The sequence below is a fragment of the Oratosquilla oratoria genome, chromosome 1 (assembly GCF_046742065.1).
Source record: "Oratosquilla oratoria isolate Oo_2021 chromosome 1, ASM4674206v1, whole genome shotgun sequence".
In the NCBI taxonomy this organism is placed as follows: domain Eukaryota; kingdom Metazoa; phylum Arthropoda; class Malacostraca; order Stomatopoda; family Squillidae; genus Oratosquilla; species Oratosquilla oratoria.
In genome coordinates, this window is record NC_134777.1 from 35,416,485 (window position 1) to 35,436,024 (window position 19,540).

General features: G+C 37.0%; 1 protein-coding gene across 2 annotated transcripts in view; it reads right to left on the reverse strand.

Annotated features, from left to right (window-relative positions):
* The window catches only part of LOC143032857 (bumetanide-sensitive sodium-(potassium)-chloride cotransporter-like), a 292,888-nt gene that overhangs the window by 52,454 nt on the left and 220,894 nt on the right, over window positions 1-19,540 (reverse strand). For both annotated transcript variants that reach the window (XM_076198045.1, XM_076198052.1), the window contains exons 10-11: window positions 9,161-9,276; window positions 7,214-7,445 (exon numbers count right to left, since the gene is read on the reverse strand). In XM_076198045.1, coding sequence (XP_076054160.1) covers window positions 7,214-7,445; window positions 9,161-9,276 — 348 coding nt within the window. The remainder of the gene's footprint in view (window positions 1-7,213; window positions 7,446-9,160; window positions 9,277-19,540) is intronic.

The following is a 19,540-nucleotide window of genomic DNA, read 5'->3' on the forward strand; positions in this document are numbered from 1 at the left end:
CATACACTCTATAAAGGATTTGTGGGAAAACCCAGTTTCGGCTGTGGCCTTCCTTGGGGAGACGGGACTGCTCGGACAGACGGTCTAGGGAACGACAACAACAACAACAACCTCGGGAACAGGATAAATTGCCACTGGACTGGAATTTGGGAGTAACTGCTGAGCTAAAGACCAATATCCTTGACCAGCAAGATAACCAAAACATTTGAAAAAATCATAAGACAGATGAATGAATTATTTAGAGGAGAAAGGAATCTTCACTAACAATCAATTTGGATTTAGAAAAGGGAAGTCTTGTGTAAACAACCCACTAAGTTTTTATTCAAGAGTGTGCTGCATGAGAGAAGGTTGGATGGATTGTGTATTCCTGGATCTGGAAGAGGATTATGACAATTTGACTTTGGCTATCTCCCTTGTAAGGGGGAAGAGGCCCTTGGTGTATTTACCTAGTTGTATTTTACGGGAAGGGGAGCTATGCTCGTGGTGTCCCGTCTTCATATCTCATTTTATCTAAACTATTTTTAAATTCATGTATTGTTTTTGCACACACCACTTTCTCATCTAACTTGTTCCAACTGTCTATTACTCTGTGAGGAAAGCTGTTCTTTTTCAGGTCTCTTCTATAGCTGTCTTTTTTTATTTTCTTTCCGTGTCCTCTTGTATTTCTATCATCCCATTTTATCAGATTCTCTCTATCAGTAATTTCTATGCCTTTCATGATTCTGTAAATAGCTATCAAGTCTCCTCTCTCTCTTCTTTGCTCTAGTGTCTGTAGTTCAAGTTTTGCTAGTCTCTCTTCATATGATAGTTTTGAGAGTGTTGGTGCCAATTTTGTAATTGCTCTTTGTATTCTTTCAAGTTTTTTTTATACATTTTTTTGTACTTGGTGACCATATCATTGCTGCATATTCCAATCTTGGTCTTATCAGGGTGATTAGGATTTTCTTCACCATTTCTTCATCCAGGTATGTAAATGCAACTTTGATTGTTCTTATCAAATTATAGGTTTCTCCAAAAATCTTATTTATATGTTTCTCAGGTGACATATTATTCATAACAATGACTCCCAGGTCCTTCTCATTTTCTACTTTTTTTATTCCTTCTTCTCCCAATTTATATGATCCTGTTATTCTGTTTTTGCTTTTTCCAAATTCCATTATACTACACTTTTTTGTATTGAACTCCATCTCCCACTTCCTACTCCATTCCTGTACTTTATTTAGATCACTCTGTAGTGATTCACAATCTTCTTCCGTGTTCACTCTTTTCAGTAGTTTTGCATCATCTGCAAAGAAGCTCATATAGCTTTCAATTCCTTCATCCATATCATTAATATATATAGCAAACATTATTGGGGCCAGAACTGTTCCTTGCGGAACACCGCTTATTACTTCATCTCATTTTGAGTGTTTGTCTCTTATCACTACTCTCATTTTCTTTTCTTGCAAAAAATCTTCCATCCAATTAAGCAGTTTGCCCTGTATTCCTCCTCCAGTTTCTAATTTCTTAAGCAACTTCTTATGTGGTACTTTGTCAAAAGCTTTTTTTAGGTCTAGAAATGCACAATCAGCCCATCCATCTCTTTCTTGTATTATATCTATTAGCCTTGAATAGAAACATATTAAATTGGTGACGCATGATCGTCCTTGTCTGAATCCAAATTGCCTTGGATTTAACACATTGTTTTTTTCTAAATATTTTACCCATCTACTTCTGACAAATCTTTCACAAATCTTTGCTATTGTACTTGTTAGGGAGACTGGTCTATAGTTGTTAGGGTCTTCTTTATTTCCTCCTTTATATATAGGTACTATATTTGCTTTTTTCCAATCTTCTGGAACTTTTCCTTCTTTCAAGGAACTATTTATTATGCTATGTATTTTGTCTGCCAGTTCATTCCTGCATTCTTTCAAAATCCAGTTTACTATTTCATCTGGTCCATGTGGTTTTCTGACATCAAGTGTTTCAATATTTCGTTCTTTGTTATTTCTATTTCTTTCATGGGAGGGACTTTCTCTTTCCATTCGATCTCTTCAGGTTGTATGTTCTCCCTTGTAAACACCGATTTAAAATGTTTGTTCATAATTTCCGCCATTTCAATTTCCTCTGTGTATTCAACTCCTCCTTGTCTTAATTTCTCCAAGTCTTGTTTGTTTTTCAATTTGTTGTTTACAAATCTGTAAAATAGTTTTGGTCGATCTTTACACTTTTCTATGACATTTTTTCATATTTTCTCTTTTCCTCTCTGCATGCTTGTACATATTCATTTCTATAACAAGTATATATTTTCCATTTTTCAGGCTTTCTGTGTTTTTTCCATCTGGTCCAAGCTTTGTCTCTTTTGTCTTTTAATTCCCTTTAACTTCTATTGTACCAGCATTTTACATATTCTTTTTCTTGTTTTTGTCTTGGGACATACTTTTCCACTCCTTTTTTTTTACATTTTTGTCAAAATATTCCATTTCTCTTCCACTGTTGTTTCTTCTTTGTATATTTCTTCCCAGTTTTCTTTTTGAAAGAATTCTCTTATTTTATCAAAATTTGTTTTTTCATACATCATTCTTCCTTTTCTATATTGTTCATTTCTTTTCATGTATTTTTTCTCATTTAGTTCTAGTTCTATCAATATGTGGTCACTTTTGCTTATTGGTGCCTGGTATTCTATCTTTTCCACTATTTTAGGTTCTGATGTGATTATTAGGTCTAGTCTCGATGGTTCTTCTTCATTTCTATACCTAGTGTTCTCTTGGATCCATTGTGTCATTGTGTGGTCAATAATCATCTCAAGTAGAACACTTCCCCATGAGTCTTCTCCACCCTTTATGGTCATCTCTTCCCAGCATATTTCTTTGCAATTATAGTCGCCCATCATAACTATTCTTCCTCCATCTTCCATTATCTCGTTTAGTGTTACTCTTGTGTCTTCTAACATGCTTTTATGTTCATTCTCTTCCCATGAGGCTGTTTTTGGGGGCACGTAGTTTATTAAAAAAATTCTGCTCTTCTTATCTCTATCTTCTACTTCTATCATTATCATCTCTACTCTATTGTTCCCATATGTGACTCTCTTCACGTTTATATCCTTCTTAGTCAGGAACATAACTCCACCCCCTTGTTTTATCTTTCTGTTTCTAATCCAATAATTATATGCATTGTGTCCTATGCTGTTGGGTGGTAGTGGGCCTTTTAATTTTGTCTCAACAATTCCCATTATGTCCGGATCTTTTTCTTTCAGATATTTGTTCAGTTCATTCAGTCCTGTTATTAATCCATCTATATTTGTGTAGGATACTCTTAACTTTCTGTTATTTCCATTGTATTCTCTGTTTCTTTTGTGTTTCTCTCTTTTATGTTCCATTTCTTCAGTTTCATATTCACTACTCTCCAGTAGAATTCTTGTTTTTCTGTCTCCGTTCTGGCCTCGTTTTTTTTCTTAGCTTCATGTCTATTCCTTATTTCCTCCTCTCTTTCCTCTTTATTCATTTCCCTTTTTATCCATACCTTTTTATATTGTTCACTTGTTGCTAGTTTCCCTGTTTTGGATAAGATATTCTCAGCCATAGTTTGTGACCTGAATTTAATCTTAATTGGTCTGGTCTTGTCTGTACTATATTTCCCGAGCCTGAATTTCTCTTCGATTTGTTTCATTATTTCTGGCTCATCTTCCTGAACTAATTCTAGTAAATTTCTTACTTTTTCATTTTCCTCTTTGATTCTTGTGGTTCTATCTGGGTTATGTTTCTCTTCCATTCCTAATATAATTATACATTTCTTTCTGTCTGCTAAGTCTCTTACTATATTCTCCTTCTGTCTCATCACTTTAATAACTGAGTCTTCAGTTTGTTCATTCATTTGCTGTCTGATTATGTCAGTGAATGCAACTTTGCTATTTTCTTGGATTTTTTTCCAACCCTCCTTGTTCTCCTTATTATTCTCCTTTAAGACTTTATTCTCTTCTTTTACTTCTTTTAACTGTTTTTTTAATTCTTCAATTTCCTTAGTTAAGTTTTTGTTCGCCTTCTCTAGTTCTTCCAATTTTTCAACTCTCTGCACAATGTTGTTAACGTGACCGAACTTAAATTCCCAGTGCTTGATCATCTTATCGAGTTTCTCTTCTAGTCTTGTTAATCAGGGGGGGTTTGTGTCCCCCCCACCCTCTTTAAATCCCTGGAAAATATTCTCATCATCTTCTACTGTATTGCTCTTATCTATACTTCTAATCTTTACATTTTTGTTAGACATTTCATCATCGCTAAATTGGTCCGGACCTCGTTTGTTTAGATTTCGTCTGCCTGCCTGGGCCAAGTCCTCACCTTCCTCATTTCCTTCCATTTCCCTCAGTAATCCCTCCCCTTCTCCTTTTTCCTTACTTTCCCTACACCACGAGCAATTTCCCCCCCACCCTGTAAATACAATAGGTACTTCCTTTGCTTTGGGATCCACGAAATTTCACTTTTTCTTCAGAACGTCTTCTAAGCCGTCCGTTCGTTGAAGTGTGTGTGTGTGTGTGTATTATATTATATATATATATATATATATATATATACCACACAAAATACTAATATGGATGTTAGAAAATCTATGGGTAGTCAAGAGTTTTTTACAAGAGTAGTAGAGTCTGTGTTAGAACTAGAAATGGTCTGAGGTAAAGGTGGGGCTGCATCATGGCTGTGTTATGTTGCCATGACTGTTCAATGTGTACATGGATGGGGTGGTGTGGGGAGTAAATGTGAGGGTAATGTGCAGGGGATTGGAGATGGTTAAAGAAAATGGAGAAAAATGGGAGGTAGCTGTTGTTTGTGGATGACACTGCATTTGTAGTAGGGTCAGAAGGGGGTTTAAGGCAGTTTGTGATGGAGTTTGGGAAGGTATGTGATAGGAAAAAGTTGAAGGTAAATGTGCGCAAGTTGGAAGTAAATTTTAAAGAAGAGAGGCTGGAAGTGGATAGTTTTAAGTACTTGGGGTCGCATGTGGCAGGAAAGGGAGGAGTGGGGGTGGGGGTAAATTGAAGATAGAGAGAATGCAGAGGTGGGTGAAGTGAACTTGTGGGGACGATCGAGGATGAAATGGATGGATGAGGTGAAAGGAGAGTTGATCAAGAGGAGAATGTCAATTGAGTATGTAAGGGAGAAGGCAGGAGATAGGGGTGAGTGGAGAATGGCTGTGTATAGATGATACTTTGATACATGAAAGGGAGGGGGTTAAAGAGTGGTTGAGTGTGGATGATATTTTGACAAAGCCCAAAGGGATTTCTTCCCATCTTCTCTTTTTTCTGCAGGTAAGAATGGAGAGGTGGGATGTTGCTGATAGGGGTGTGCTGATTAATCGGCATCAGTAGCATCAGCAAGAATCGGCATTTTTTTTGGTGAATTGGTATCAGTGAGAATAGACTTTTTTTTTAGAAAGGGATTCAGCAGGGGAGAAATTGATGCCATTTAACTTCAATTTGTGAATGTTTAACTTTAACTATCAACCCATGGAATGCAGCAGTACTCGGGTGAGTCAGCATGTTGAAAAAAAAAAAAAAAAAAAAAAAAAATCTTTTGTCCATTTCCTGCATTCCAAGAGTCAAATATTACATAACAGAGGCTGAGTTAGGTTTAGGTTTTACTATTAGGTTAGGATTAAGAAATTGATTAATAAATTTTACACTGTACATGTGTTCTATTAAAACCATGCATTAAATGATTCATGTTACTTGAAGTTAGTAGTTACATCAAAATCTATGAAATACATAATTTTTAACCTCTTTTTCAACTGATAGAAAATAATACAATCATACACTGATAATCACAAAACAGTCAATCAATAAGCACTTCATTAAGTTCATTCAGTCATTAGCATCCAACAGCTCAACAGCTGGCATGTATAAATCTACATAGATTATAAAGCAAGTAAAAATCATAGTTTAATTACTTTATATTAAAAACTGATATACTAAAATTATATAAAGTGGAACCGGCATTGGCAACTAAGAGTGAATAGGAATCGGCATTGGCATCGGCAAAAAAATTAAATCAGCACACCCCTAGCTGCTGATAAGTGAAGTGGCCTTACTGTGGATGTACTATGGCTTGCTGCATTACTTCTGGCCCTGGGCAGAGGGATGGAGACAGGGATGACCCTTCATTCATGAGGAGCTTAGATGAGAGGGAGGAGAGGTTGGTGGATAAGAGTGGAACGAGTGGGAGCCTTTTGGTTTGGCTACCTCCCTTATAAGGGGGAAAGAACCCTTGGTATAAAGACAGAAAATCTACACCTTAAAAAGAGTACATTGAAATGGACAAAAGGCTTTTTTAAGTAACAGATGTATAAAAACAGTAGTGAAAGATGGGGTGTTGGAGTGGGGAGGTTACCTGTGTGGTACCACAGGGTTCAGTTCTGGCACCTGTAATGTTCCCACAGTATATACACAATACAGAGAATGGAATAGATAACTATGTAAATTTATTAGCAGATGATGCCAAAATCATGAATCAATCAATCAAGAGACCCACAGCTCTCAAGTAACTGGCAACAGCCACCAAACTGGCCCATAAGTCTCTTGTAGAAATATTGTGTTGTCTAGGTATAGCTCAGTTGGGCTAGTATAAGATAAGGTGTTTAGTCTCCTCCGTGTGATTGCTGCATCTGGGATAATTTGTTTTTGTAGACAGGCCTATACTGTACTGATACTGTCTTACTGCTGGATGATGACCTGAATGCTGCTGGTGATATACCATCTCAACACTAGTATGCTAGACTGTACCACAAGGTGAATGTCACCTGGTCCTGGATTAAAAACCTGTAACCTTAACTTTTTACTGAAGAAAAACATAGAGAGGGAGATCCCTAATTTCCTAACTCCTTCCCATTTAGTTGCCTTCTACGACACATACAAAAACATGGTGGCAGTATTTTTCTCCCCAACCTTCCTCAACCACAGGGGGATCAGAAATGGAAATGGAGTTTTAATAGTAGGAAAAGAGAGGTCTGAGGAAGCAACAAAAAACCAGGACAATAATAGTATGAAAATGTCTCATCATTCTTTTATAAACAGATATTTTACTCTAACATGCATGAATATGTAGTTCTGGTTCATGTGGGTACCCATTACAGTCTTTAAAGTACTGACTTCAAATAATTAGGCAGTTAATAACCCAGTCAAGGCATCTGTTTAAGAAAAGAGAGAGAGAGAGAGAGAGAGAATGTATATTGATAAAAATAATCTTACCTAACATGATACACGCAAATGAGATCACGAACACCAATAGATAGCCTCGCACTGGGTCATTGTTGGCTCCATAACCTTTTGAGAAGCCATATATTCCTGGGTATAGCTTATCCTTTGCCAAAGCCTGCAAAACTCGAGGAGCTCCCACCAATGAGGCAATGGCTGAGGACAAGGTTGCAGCAAAGCATCCCATATAGATGAGAGGTCCCCATGCAGATATCAACTCCATGGCCTTTGAAGTGAAGCAAAATGCATACATGTATTTTTTAATGACAGTACTTGAAAAAAAGTATTTTTCAATACACAGCACAACAAATAACAAATAATTCACCGTCAACTGAAAGAATAGTAGCAAGTTCTTTAAACAAGAATGAGGTCTTAATTCCTTGGGGCATACTCTGAGCCAATAATATGGCCTCTAGTTATTTACATTTCTGGAACAAGAACTACATGAACAGAGGTATACACCTCTGTGTGGATTTAATTTATTTAACAAATAATACAATGTTTGAATTTGTTTAACTAATATTTACCTAGTTGTATTACATGGGAAGGGAGCTATGCTCCTAGTGACCCATCATTGTATCTTTCAGCATCAAGTTTGTTCTTAAATTCTTGGATAGTATTTGCACACACTGTTGCATTATCTAATTTATTCCAGATATCTACCACTCTGTGTGGGAAGCTACTCTTTTTCAGATCTCTTCTACTTGTTTAACTAATTGTACTTGCAGTGGATGTTTAACTAATAGTATAATACTTATTTGACTACCTTGGGGGATTAGAAAGTGTAATGAAAAATAGACATTTGGGAATGGATGCTAAGAGGAGATTGTATGAAGGAGTGATTGTGCCAACAGCATTGTATGGGGCAGAAACATGGAACATAATAGAGGAACAGAGGAGAAGTTTCAATGTGTTTGAGATGAGGTGCCTGAGAAGTATGATAGGGGTTACTAGGCTGGACAGTGTGAGAAATGAGGAGGTGAGGAGGAGAACAGGGATGGAAAGGGAGTTGGGAGATGATATTTGATGAAAGAGTATTGGGATGGTTTGGACACATGGAAAGAATGAGTGAAGAAAGATTAGTAAAAGAGGTGTGGAAGGCAGAGGTAGAGGGAGTAAACATGAGGGGGTAACCAAGGATGAGATAGATGGATAGGGTAAAAGGGGCATTGGGAAAGAGGAGAATGTCTGTTGAGGAAGGACAGAAGATAGGGATGAATGGAGAATGGTTGTGTATGGATGATAATGTGATGCATGAGGGGGAGTGTGTGGGGGATGGGGGGGTGAGGGAGTATGTGTGAAAAAATAATTTGACACAGCCCGAAGGGATTTCTCCCCATATTCTCCATTTCTGCATGAGGGGACAGAGAGAGGGTGGGTCACTGATTTAATGAAGTGGCCTTGCTGTGGATGTATTGTCTTGCAACAATGCTTTTGACCCAGGGCAGTGGGCAAGATGCAGGGATGACCCATCATCCAGGAGGAGCCAAGAGGGAGGGAGGGTGGTGAATGGGAATGGAGTATGTTGGGATGGAATGGGTGGGAGTGGATTTTATGTCTGTTTTTAGGCTACCTCCCTTGTAGAGGGGTAAAAGCCTTTGGTATATGTATGTACTTGTTTAACTAACTGTAATTGTGCTTAACTAATAGTATAATACTTATTTGACTACCAGTACAATGCAACTAAACACCAAAGATCCTTAATTCATAAACCCCATGACCAAATCTACCCACTGTAGCCTGATATATATATATATATATATATATATATATATAAAAGAGGAAGCTTATCATCTCCCATTTATCTGATGGTGCAAACAATATAGAAAACCTTTTGCTAGAGAAGTAGAAGTTTACCTTAAATATGTCTGTAAAAAGGAAATCTTATTAAAATAAAAAGTCTGCCTTAATATCTCCTTGAAGTACGAAATATTATCTCACCTGTGCACTATTCTGAAGACCAAACTGACAAGCATCCTCATAATCCTCATCAGGAGTACAACCCAGTAGGTTTGTTTCATTCAGAAGTGGTTGTTCAGTAGAGTTCAAAATTTCACCTGTTGTATGAAATTTATTTTTAGACAATTAATGAATATTTCTCCTTACAGAAAATAGTTCTCAAAGTCATGCCAGAAAAAATACACTATTATCTATATATATATATATATATATATATATATATATGCATATATATATATATATATATATATATATATATATATATATATATATATATATATATATATATATATATATATATATGGGGAATGTCTGTTGAGCAAGGGAGAGGGCAGGAGACAGGGATGCGTGGAAAATGACTGTGTATGGATGATACTGTTATGCAATGAAGAGAGGGATGGGGGATGGGGTTCATAGGGGTGTTTATGTGTGAATGATATTTTGACAACCCCCAAATTGACTTCTCCCCATCTACCCTTGTCCTACATAAGGGGATGGAGAGGGGGGTCACTGATTAAGTTAAGTGGCCTTGCTGCATTGCATTTGACCAAAGGCAGTTGGCAGATGCAGGGATGACCCGTCATCCATGAGGAGCCGTGATGGGAAGGGTGGGGGAGGGGAGTGAAATGGTTGGGAATAGGTACATGCCTCTGACTTGGCTACCTCCTTTATAAGGGCAAAAAAGCTCTTGGTATATATATACTGTACATACATATATACATATATATAGATACACACACAAATTATAGACTGGTGTCCCTAACAAGTACAATAGTTAAAATTTGTGAGAATCATCAAAAATAGATGGACAAAATATCTGTAGGAGAACAATATACTGAACCCGAGGCCATCTGGATTCAGACAGGGAATATCATGTACCACTAATTTGATTTGTTTCTATTAAAGATTGATAGATATATTGCAAGAAAGGGATGGCTGGGCAGACTCTGCATTCCTGGACTTACAAAAGGCATTTTATAAGGTACCACACAGAAAATTATTATATAAACTGGAAACAATAGGAGGCATACATGGAAAACTATTGAATTGGATGGAGGGTTTTCTACATGGAAGAAAAATGCGAGTAGTGCACAGAGACAAATATTCAAAATGGGAAGAAATGAGTAGTGGCATCCCACAGGGGTACTAGCTTTGATAATGTTTGCTATATATGTGAATGACATGGTCGAAAGTATTTAATGTTATATGAACTTCTTTGCGGGTGACACAAAGTTATTAAAGAGAATAAACTCTGAAACAGACTGCAAGTTATTACAGTGATCTGAACAAAGTGTCAGAGTGGAGCAAGAGATGGGAAGTAGAATTCAACATCAAGAAATGCAGTATAATCGAATTTGGGAAAAGCAAGATTAGGATATCAGGACAGTATAAAATTGATGAAAAAGAAGTAAAGGAAGTAAATTCTGAAAGGGACCTAGGAGTAAAAATCACCAAAGACATGTTGCCAGATAATCATATAAATAAAATAGTCAGAGAAACATACAATTTGTTGAGATCAATAAATGTGGCTTTTAAATACCTGAATAAGGAAATGATAGAAAAATATTATAAACACTGATAAGGCCAAACCTGGAATATGCAGCACTGATATGGTCACTCAGTACAAAAAAGAATATAAGAAAATTAGAAAGAATACAAAGAGCAATGACAAAGATGGCCCAACACTTTCAAACTTGACATATGAACAATGACTGGCTGTACTGGAATTGCCAACCCTGCAATAAAGAAGAGAACGAGGAAACCTACTAACCATCTACAGAATTATGAAAGGAAAAGAATGCCTTGATAGAGAGGACTTATGAAATTGGGACAGAGGAAAAACAAGAGGACATTAATGAAACTCAAAAATGTCAGCTACAGAAGAGACCTGAAAAAGAACAGCTTGCCACACAGAGTGATAGATATCTGGAACAAAATGGACAAAGAAATAGTGTGTGCAAACACAATACAAGAATAACTTGATCTTGTGAGATACAAAAACAGGTGACCACGAGCATAGCTCCCCTTTCCGTAAAATACAACTAGGTAAATACACACACCCACAGTCAGAGTGGCAGTGAAGTCTGGACTCCAGTGATTTCTACAAGTTTCAAGGATCACAACGACAAAGAAGTACCTGTGTTGTATTTATAGGGAAGGGGAAAGCTCGTGGTGTATTGGGAAGGTGAAGAAAAAGGCGAAGGAGAGGGATTACTGAGGAAAATGGAAGGAAATGAGGAAGGGAAAGAGAGGGGCCTGGAACAACTCAGATGCTATGTAAACAAGAGATGGCCTGATGGTGAAGTCGATGTGATTAGTAAAAATGTAAAAATTAGAAATATAGATAAGAGTAGAGCAATGGAAGGTGACTATTTCCATGGATTTAATGAGGGAGGATATGACAACCTCCCCCGACTAGTAAATTTAGAGGAGAAACTAAAAGAAATGAATGAAAATTTGGAAGCTAAGTTTAACCAAATAAAGTCAATTACTCAAAGAGTTGATAAGCTGGAAGAAATAAAGGAGAATCAAAACTTAACTAAAGAAATAGTAGAATTAAAAAGAGAGTTAAGAGAAGTAAAGGAAGAGAATGAGGAATTGAAGAGGAGTAATAAAGAGAATAAAGAGTCCATAGCAAAAGAGGTAAGTGGTTGGAAAAAAGTACAAGAACACAATAAAATTGAATTTAGAGGTATAATGGAACAGCAGATGAAAGAACAAATTGAAGACACAGTTATTAACCTCTTCACTCTGGGGCACGTCTGGCAGCATTAGCTGCCCGACGTACGATGTTGCGTCATAATAATCGCATTATAAAAAATAAAGTCAGTGCTCAATCGTTCGTTCTCTTTCACCCGTGTATTTTGATAACCATAGAAAATATGATGAAGCCAGTTTAGAGAGAATGGAGGTTACGTAGGTACGACTACAATAACTATAATCAAGATGCCGACGTCGGCATAATCGAGTACCCACTTGCTCCTCATGCTGCCTACGTAGGCGTCACCGTATGGAAGTGGTTAAAGTGATGAGGGAGAAGGAGAACATAGTAAGAGACTTAGCAGGTAAAAAGAAATGTATAATTATATCAGGGATGGAAGAGAAGTATAATCTAAATAGGACTACAAGAATAAAGGAGGAAAAAGGAAAAAGTAAATAATATATTAGAAGTAGTTCAAGAAGATGAACCAGAAATAGGGAAACAAATAGAAAAAATGTATAGGCTCAGAAAATACAATACAGATAAGACCAGACCAATTAAAGTTAAATTCTGGTCACAAACAATAGCAGAGAATATCTTATCAAAAACAGGGAAACTAGCAGACAGTGAACAATATAAAAAGGTATGGATAAAAAGAGAAATGAATAAAGAGGAAAGAGAGGATGAGAAAAAAAAATATATAGAAGCTAAGGAAAAAAACGAGGAAAGAACAGAGTCAGAAAAAGAGAAATTCTATTGGAGAGTAGTGGATATGAAAGTGAGGAAATGGTTCATAGCAGAGGAAAACTGAAGGGAAACGGAAAACACAATGAAAGTAGCAGAAAATTAAAAGTGTCTTACACAAATATAGATGGCTTAATAACAGGCTTGAACGAACTGAATAATTATCTGAAGGAAAAAGAACCGGATATAATGGGAATTGTAGAGACAAAATTGAAAAGTCCACTACCACCCAACAGTGTAGGACATGTTGTATATAATTATTGGATTAGAAACAGAGAGGTAAAACAAGGGGGTGGAGTTATGTTCCTAAGAAGGATATAAATGTGAGGAATGTCACATATGAAAAGAATATAGTGGAGATGATTATGATGGAAGTGGAGGACAGGGATGGGAAGAGCAGGAAGTTTGTAGTAAATTATGTGCCTCCTAAAATGGCCTCGTGGGAAGAGAGAGAACACAAAAGTATGTTAGAAGACACAAGGATAACACTAAATAAAATAATGGAAGATGGAAGAATAGTTATAATGGGTGACTTTAATTGTAGAGAAATCTGCTGGGAAGAGATGACAGTGAAGGGTGGAGACAACCTATGGGGAAATATACTACTTGATATGATTATAGAACATACAATGACGCAATGGATTCAAGAGAATACTAGGTATAGAAATGAGGAAGAACCATCGAGACTGGACCTAATAATCACATCAGAACCTGAAATAGTGGACAAGATTGAATATAAGACACCAATAAGTAAAAGTGACCACATATTGGTTGAACTGGAACTAAATGAGGAAAAATACATGAAAAAAAATGAACAATATAGAATGGGAAGATTGATGTATGATTTTTTTTTCTTTTCTTTTTTTTATAATATAAGAGAATTCTTTCAAAAAGCAGACTGGGAAAGGATACACAAGGAGGAAACAACACTAGAAGAGAAATGGAACATTTTGACAAAAATTTATAAAGGAGTGGAAAAGTATGTCCCAAGACAAAAGAAAGGAAGAAAAAGAATATGTAAAGTGCTGGTACAAAAAAAGATGTAGGGAGTTAAAAGACAAGAGATAAAGCTTGGATAAAATGGAAAAAAGCAAAAGACCTGAAAAATGGAAAATATATACCAGTTATAGAAATGAATATGTACTAGTGTGCGGAGAAGAAAAGAGAAAATATGAAAAAGATGTCATAGAAAAATGTAAAGATCAACCAAAACTATCTTACAGATTTGTAAACAACAACCTGAAAAACAAACAAGAATTAGAGAAACTACGACAAGGAGTTGAATAGACAGAGGAAATAGAAATGGCAGAATTTATGAACAAGCATTCTAAATCTGTGTTTACAAGGGAGAACATGCAACCTAGAGATATCGAATGGAAGCCCCCCGCTATGAAAGAGATAGAATTATCAAGGAATGAAATAATGAAACACTTGAGTAATCTCGATGTCAGAAAATCACATGGACCAGATGAAATGGCAAACTGGATTTTGAGAGAATGCAGGAATGAACTAACAAAATACATAGCCTGATAAACAGGTCATTGAAAGAAGGAAAAGTTCCAAAAGATTGGAAAAAAGCAAATATAGTACCAATATATAAATGAGGAAACAAGGAAGACCCTACTAACTATAGACCAGTCTCTCTAACAAGTACGATAGCAAAAATTTGTGAAAGAATTATCAAAAGTAGATGGGTAAGGCATTTGGAGAGGAAAAAAAAGAAAAAAAAAAAAAAAAAAAAAAAAAAAGTACTAAATCCAAGGCGATTTGGATTCAGACAAGGACGATCATGAGTCACAAACTTAATGTGTTTCTATTCAAGACTAATAGATGTAATACAAGAAAGAGATGGATGGGCTGATTGTGCATTTCTAGACCTGAAAAAAGCTTTTGATAAGGTGCCATATAAGAAGTTGCTAAAGAAATTAGAAGCTGCAGGAGGAATACAGGACAAACTGCTGAAGTGGATGGAGGACTTCTTCCATGAAAGAAAAATGAGAGTAGTGATAAGAGACAAACACTCTAATTGGTATTAAGTGATAAGTGGTGTTCCACAAGGAACAGTTCTAGCCCCAATAATATTTGCTATATATATTACTGATATGGATAAAGGAATTGAAAGTTATATGAGCTTCTTTGTGGATGATGCAAAATTGTTGAAAAAAGTGAACACTGAAGAAGATTGTGAGTCGCTACAGAGTGATCTCAATAAAGTATGGGATAGGAGTAGGAAGTGGGAGATGGAATTTAATATTAAGAAGTGTAGTATAATGGAATTTGGAAGAAGCAAAAAAAGAATAGTGGGATCATATAAATTGGGAGAAGAAATAAAAAAAAAAGTAGAAAATGAGGACCTGGAAGTCATTATTATGAATAATATGTCCCCTGAGAATCATAGAAACAAAATTTTCTGAGGAACTTATAATTTAATAAGAACAATCAAAGTGGCATTTACATACCTGGATGAAGAAATGGTGAAGAAAATACAAGTCACTTTGATAAGACCAAGATTGGAATATGCAGTGACAATGTGGTCACCAAGTACAAAAAAATGTATAACAAAACTTGAAAGAATAAAAAGGGCAATTACAAAATTGCCACCAACACTCTCAGAACTATCATATGAGGAGAGACTAGCAAAACTTGAGCTACAGACATTAGAGCAAAGAAGAGAGAGAGGAGACTTGATAACTATTTATAGAATCATGAAAGGCATAGAAACTATTGATAGAGAGGATCTAATAAAATGGGATAGTAGAAATACAAGAGGACATGGAAAGAAAATCAAGAAAGACAGTTATACAAGAGATCTGAAAAAGAACAGCTTTCCCCACAGAGCAATAGACAGTTGGAACAAGTTAGATGAGAAAGTGGTGCGTGCAAAAACAATACATGAATTTAAAAACAGTCTAGATAAAATGAGATATGAAGACGGGACACCATGAGCATAGCTCCCCTTCCCGTAATATACAACTAGGTAAATACATATGTATACATATATATCATATACGTATATATATATATATATATATATATATATATATATATATATATTTATATATATATGTTTACAAGGGTGCACCCAGCCAGGAATTTTTTCCAGGGGGGTTGCACAAAAGTTGAGGCGAGGAAAAAAATAAAATGCAAGTCACTTTTATTTATTTTTGTACATTTGGAATGTTTTATTTATATAAATAAAGCCTCATATGTGATTGCAAATCTTTTTTATGGTTATTATTGTGACTGCATTAATAATATAATTTATTACGAAATAAAATAGTAATCTGATCTGGTTATGTAAGAAAACAAAGTGGAATAGAATTACTGAATTCTAAACAGAATGTAATAAGAAAGTACACTGTTATGAATGTGCCTGAATTACAGTAATTTATACAACAAACTTATTTTGTTTAGCATGCTTGTAAATAAATATTGTGTAACAAAAATAATAACTACACAATTTTTTATCCAAAAAATACTTAATTATTAGTAAACAATATTGCAAATAAACTAGAAACATATGAACTCGACTGAAATGTTGATGTAATACATTATTAACTGGGAAATGAAAACAAGTACCTTTAGGTTATCCTATGCAGGTTTGATAAATGCATTGTTTGGATAGTAATCACTAGGTATTTCTCTGCTTTCCTCTTATATACACACATATCCTAATGGCACCTTCCCCCATATAAAGTGAGTGGCCAAGTTAAAACATACACCCACCTATCCATTTGTTGTCCCTCATATCTTAGCCCCTCATGTTTGAAGAGTGATCCTTATCCCCAGCCATACTGCTTGGGTCAAATGCAATGCAACAGGACACAGCACTTCCACATTAGGGCTTAACAGCCAAAACTAGTTTATACCCACTGCTTCATTATATAGTGAACCCCCACCCTCTACTGGCATAATTGGAAGTGTACTGGTCTTACAATTGCTTAGTTGTAGGTTCAAATCCCTCAATCCTCTCCAGTTCCCATCAGTAACCGTTACTTGCCACAACAGTCCAAATGCATAGAGCAAAGGTGACTGTTTCAGCTGCAGCTACATACTTCTTGACATGGGCTCCTCAACATCCTTCCTTCATTCATTCCCGCAACAAATTTATAGAACAGACAAGAACATCAGTTAAGGCTGTTAAATTTCCTTATCCATTTACATGTCAAATGAGGCAGTTGTGCTGTACAACCCAGTACAACCTGCCACATGGATAGGTGGGTGTATGCTTTAACTTGGCCACTCGCTTTATATGGGGGAAGGGGCCTTTTGGGATATGTGTGTTGTTACCATACCATGTACCATAGTCACCCTTGTGTTGTATTGCATTTTCTGTTGTATTGTGTCTTCCATTTTCTTTGTTTCATGCAGACGCAGTATTGTCGCAAGAGAAATACCAAAGTATTTTGAAGGTGGACATATCTGTGTATATGTTATATATTTAAGATTGTTACATTCTAATTAGTGTATGAGAATTCAAGGATGTATTTGCTTTAATTTCTTGTAATGTATGAATAAGGTATGATTCATGCTTATGACCAATGTATGTCGACATATCCATTGTTGTAACTTGTTTACATTTGAACACGAGTAAAAAGTTGATTTTCGTCCTCTTTTCTTCTTACAGCCAAATGACTAACATGCACATTGTGTTAGCTTGAATGGGGATTCATATACACATGGATGAATTAGCATGATTTGCTATTAAGAATAAATGGGGGGTTGCTGTAAAGAGGAAAAGAGCAATCATATAAGGTATGTAAGGTTGGAAATTGTATTGTATTGGAACTTCATTTTGACCCCTTCCATACGGTGCCGCATACGTAGGCGTCATGAGGAGCAAGTGGATACGCGAGGCTGCCATATCGGCGTCTTGATTATATTTATTGTAGTTGCCCCTCCGTAATGACATACTCTCTAAACTGTCTGTAATCACATTTTCTATGGTTATCAAAATTCATGGGTGAAAGAGAGAACGATCGATATAAGCGGTGACTATATCTTATGATGTGAGTATTATTACGACACGTCGTATGGCTGGCATCGGCTGCTGCCCACGAGATTTAAGGCCCGTACTGAAGAGGTTAATCTTGATAAATTTGGAGATTAATTAGATTTTCAATTATCATATTTAATATATCATGTATATGCATACTATGTTTGCTGGAGAGAGGGTAGAGTGCCAGAGGACTGGAGGAGTGCATGTATAGTTCCACTTTACAAGAGAAAAGGGGACAAGTGTGAGTGTAGTAATTTCAGAGGGATTAGCTTGTTAAGTGTAGTTGGGAAGGCTTATGGGAGGGTCTTGATTGAGAGGATTAGGAGAGGAACAGAGGGAGTAATTGGTGAACAACAGTGTGGATTTAGGACGGGTAGAGGTTGAGTAGATCAGATTTTTGTGGTAAGACAGATATGTGAGAAAGCTATTGGAAAGGGGAAGGATATTTTTTGGGCTTTTATGGATCTGGAAAAGGCTTACGATAGAGTAGACAGGAAGGCACTATGGGAGGTTTTGCGGATATACGGGATAGGAGGAAAGCTTCTAGCTGTCAAGAGTTTTTACGAGAGTAGTAGAGCATGTGTCAGGATAAGAAATGGAGAGAGTGAGTGGTTCGAGGTAAAGGTGGGACTTCGTCAGGGATGCATTATGTTGCCCTGGCTGTTCAACTTGTACATGGATGGGGTGGTGCAAGAGGTAAATGCAAGGGTGGTGGGTCAGGGATTGGAGATGGTTAACGAGAATGGAGTAAAGTGGGAGGTGAGCCAGCTGTTGTTTGCACATGACACTGCGCTTGTGGCAGGATCGGAGGAGGGATTGAGGAAGTTGGTGACAGAGTTTGGGAGAGTGTGTGAAAGAAGAAAGCTGAAGATAAATGTGGGTAAAAGTAAGGTGATGAGATGTACAAGGGGTGAAAGTGGCAGCAGACTGGAAGTGAGCATTAAGGGAGAGTGACTGGAGGAAGTGGATAGTTTTATATACTTGGGTGCAAATGTGGCAGGAAAAGGTGGAGTGGGGGTGGAGGTAGAATGTAGATTGAGAGAAGTGAGTAAATGCCTTGGTGGATAAAAAGTGTAATGAGGAATAGACTTTTGGGAATGGATGCTAAGAGGAGACTGTATGAAGGAGCGATTGTGCCAACAGCACTGTATGGAGCAGAAACATGGAACATAAGAGAAGAAGAGAGAAGGAGTTTGAATGCGTTTGAGATGAGGTGTCTGAGAAGTATGATGGGGGTTACTAGGCTGGATAGAGTGAGAAATGTGGAGGTGAGGAGAACAGGGGTGGAAAGGGAGTTGAGAGATAGGGTTGATGAAAGAGTATTAGGATGGTTTGGACACATGGAAAGAATGAGTGAAGAAAGACTAGCAAAAGAGGTATGGAAGGCAGATGTGGAGGGAGTGAACATGAGGGGACGTCCTAGGATGAGGTGGATGGATGGGGTGAAGGGGGCTTTGGGGAAGAGGGGAATGTCTGTTGAGGAAGGACGGGAGAGGACAGAAGACAGGGGTGAATGGAGAATGGTTGTATATGGATGATGTTGTGATGCTTGAGGTGGAATGGGTGGGGGGATGGGGGGGTGAGGGAGTATGTGTGAGAAAAATTGACGCAGCCCAAAGGGATTTCTCCCCGTCTTCTCCTTTTATGCATGGGGGGACGGAGTGGGGGGGTCGCCGATTTAATAAAGCGGCCTTGCTGTGGATGTGCTGTGACTTGCAACACTCTCTGACCCAGGGCAGTGGACAAGGTGCAGGGATGACCCGTCATCTAGGAGGTGCTAAGATGGGAGGGAGGGTGGAGGGGAGTGGAGTGTATTTAGGGATGGAATGGGTGGGAATAATTTTATGCCTTTTTCTTTTTGGATACCTCCCTTGTAAGGGGGAAAAAGCATTGGTATATGTATGTATGTATGTATGCA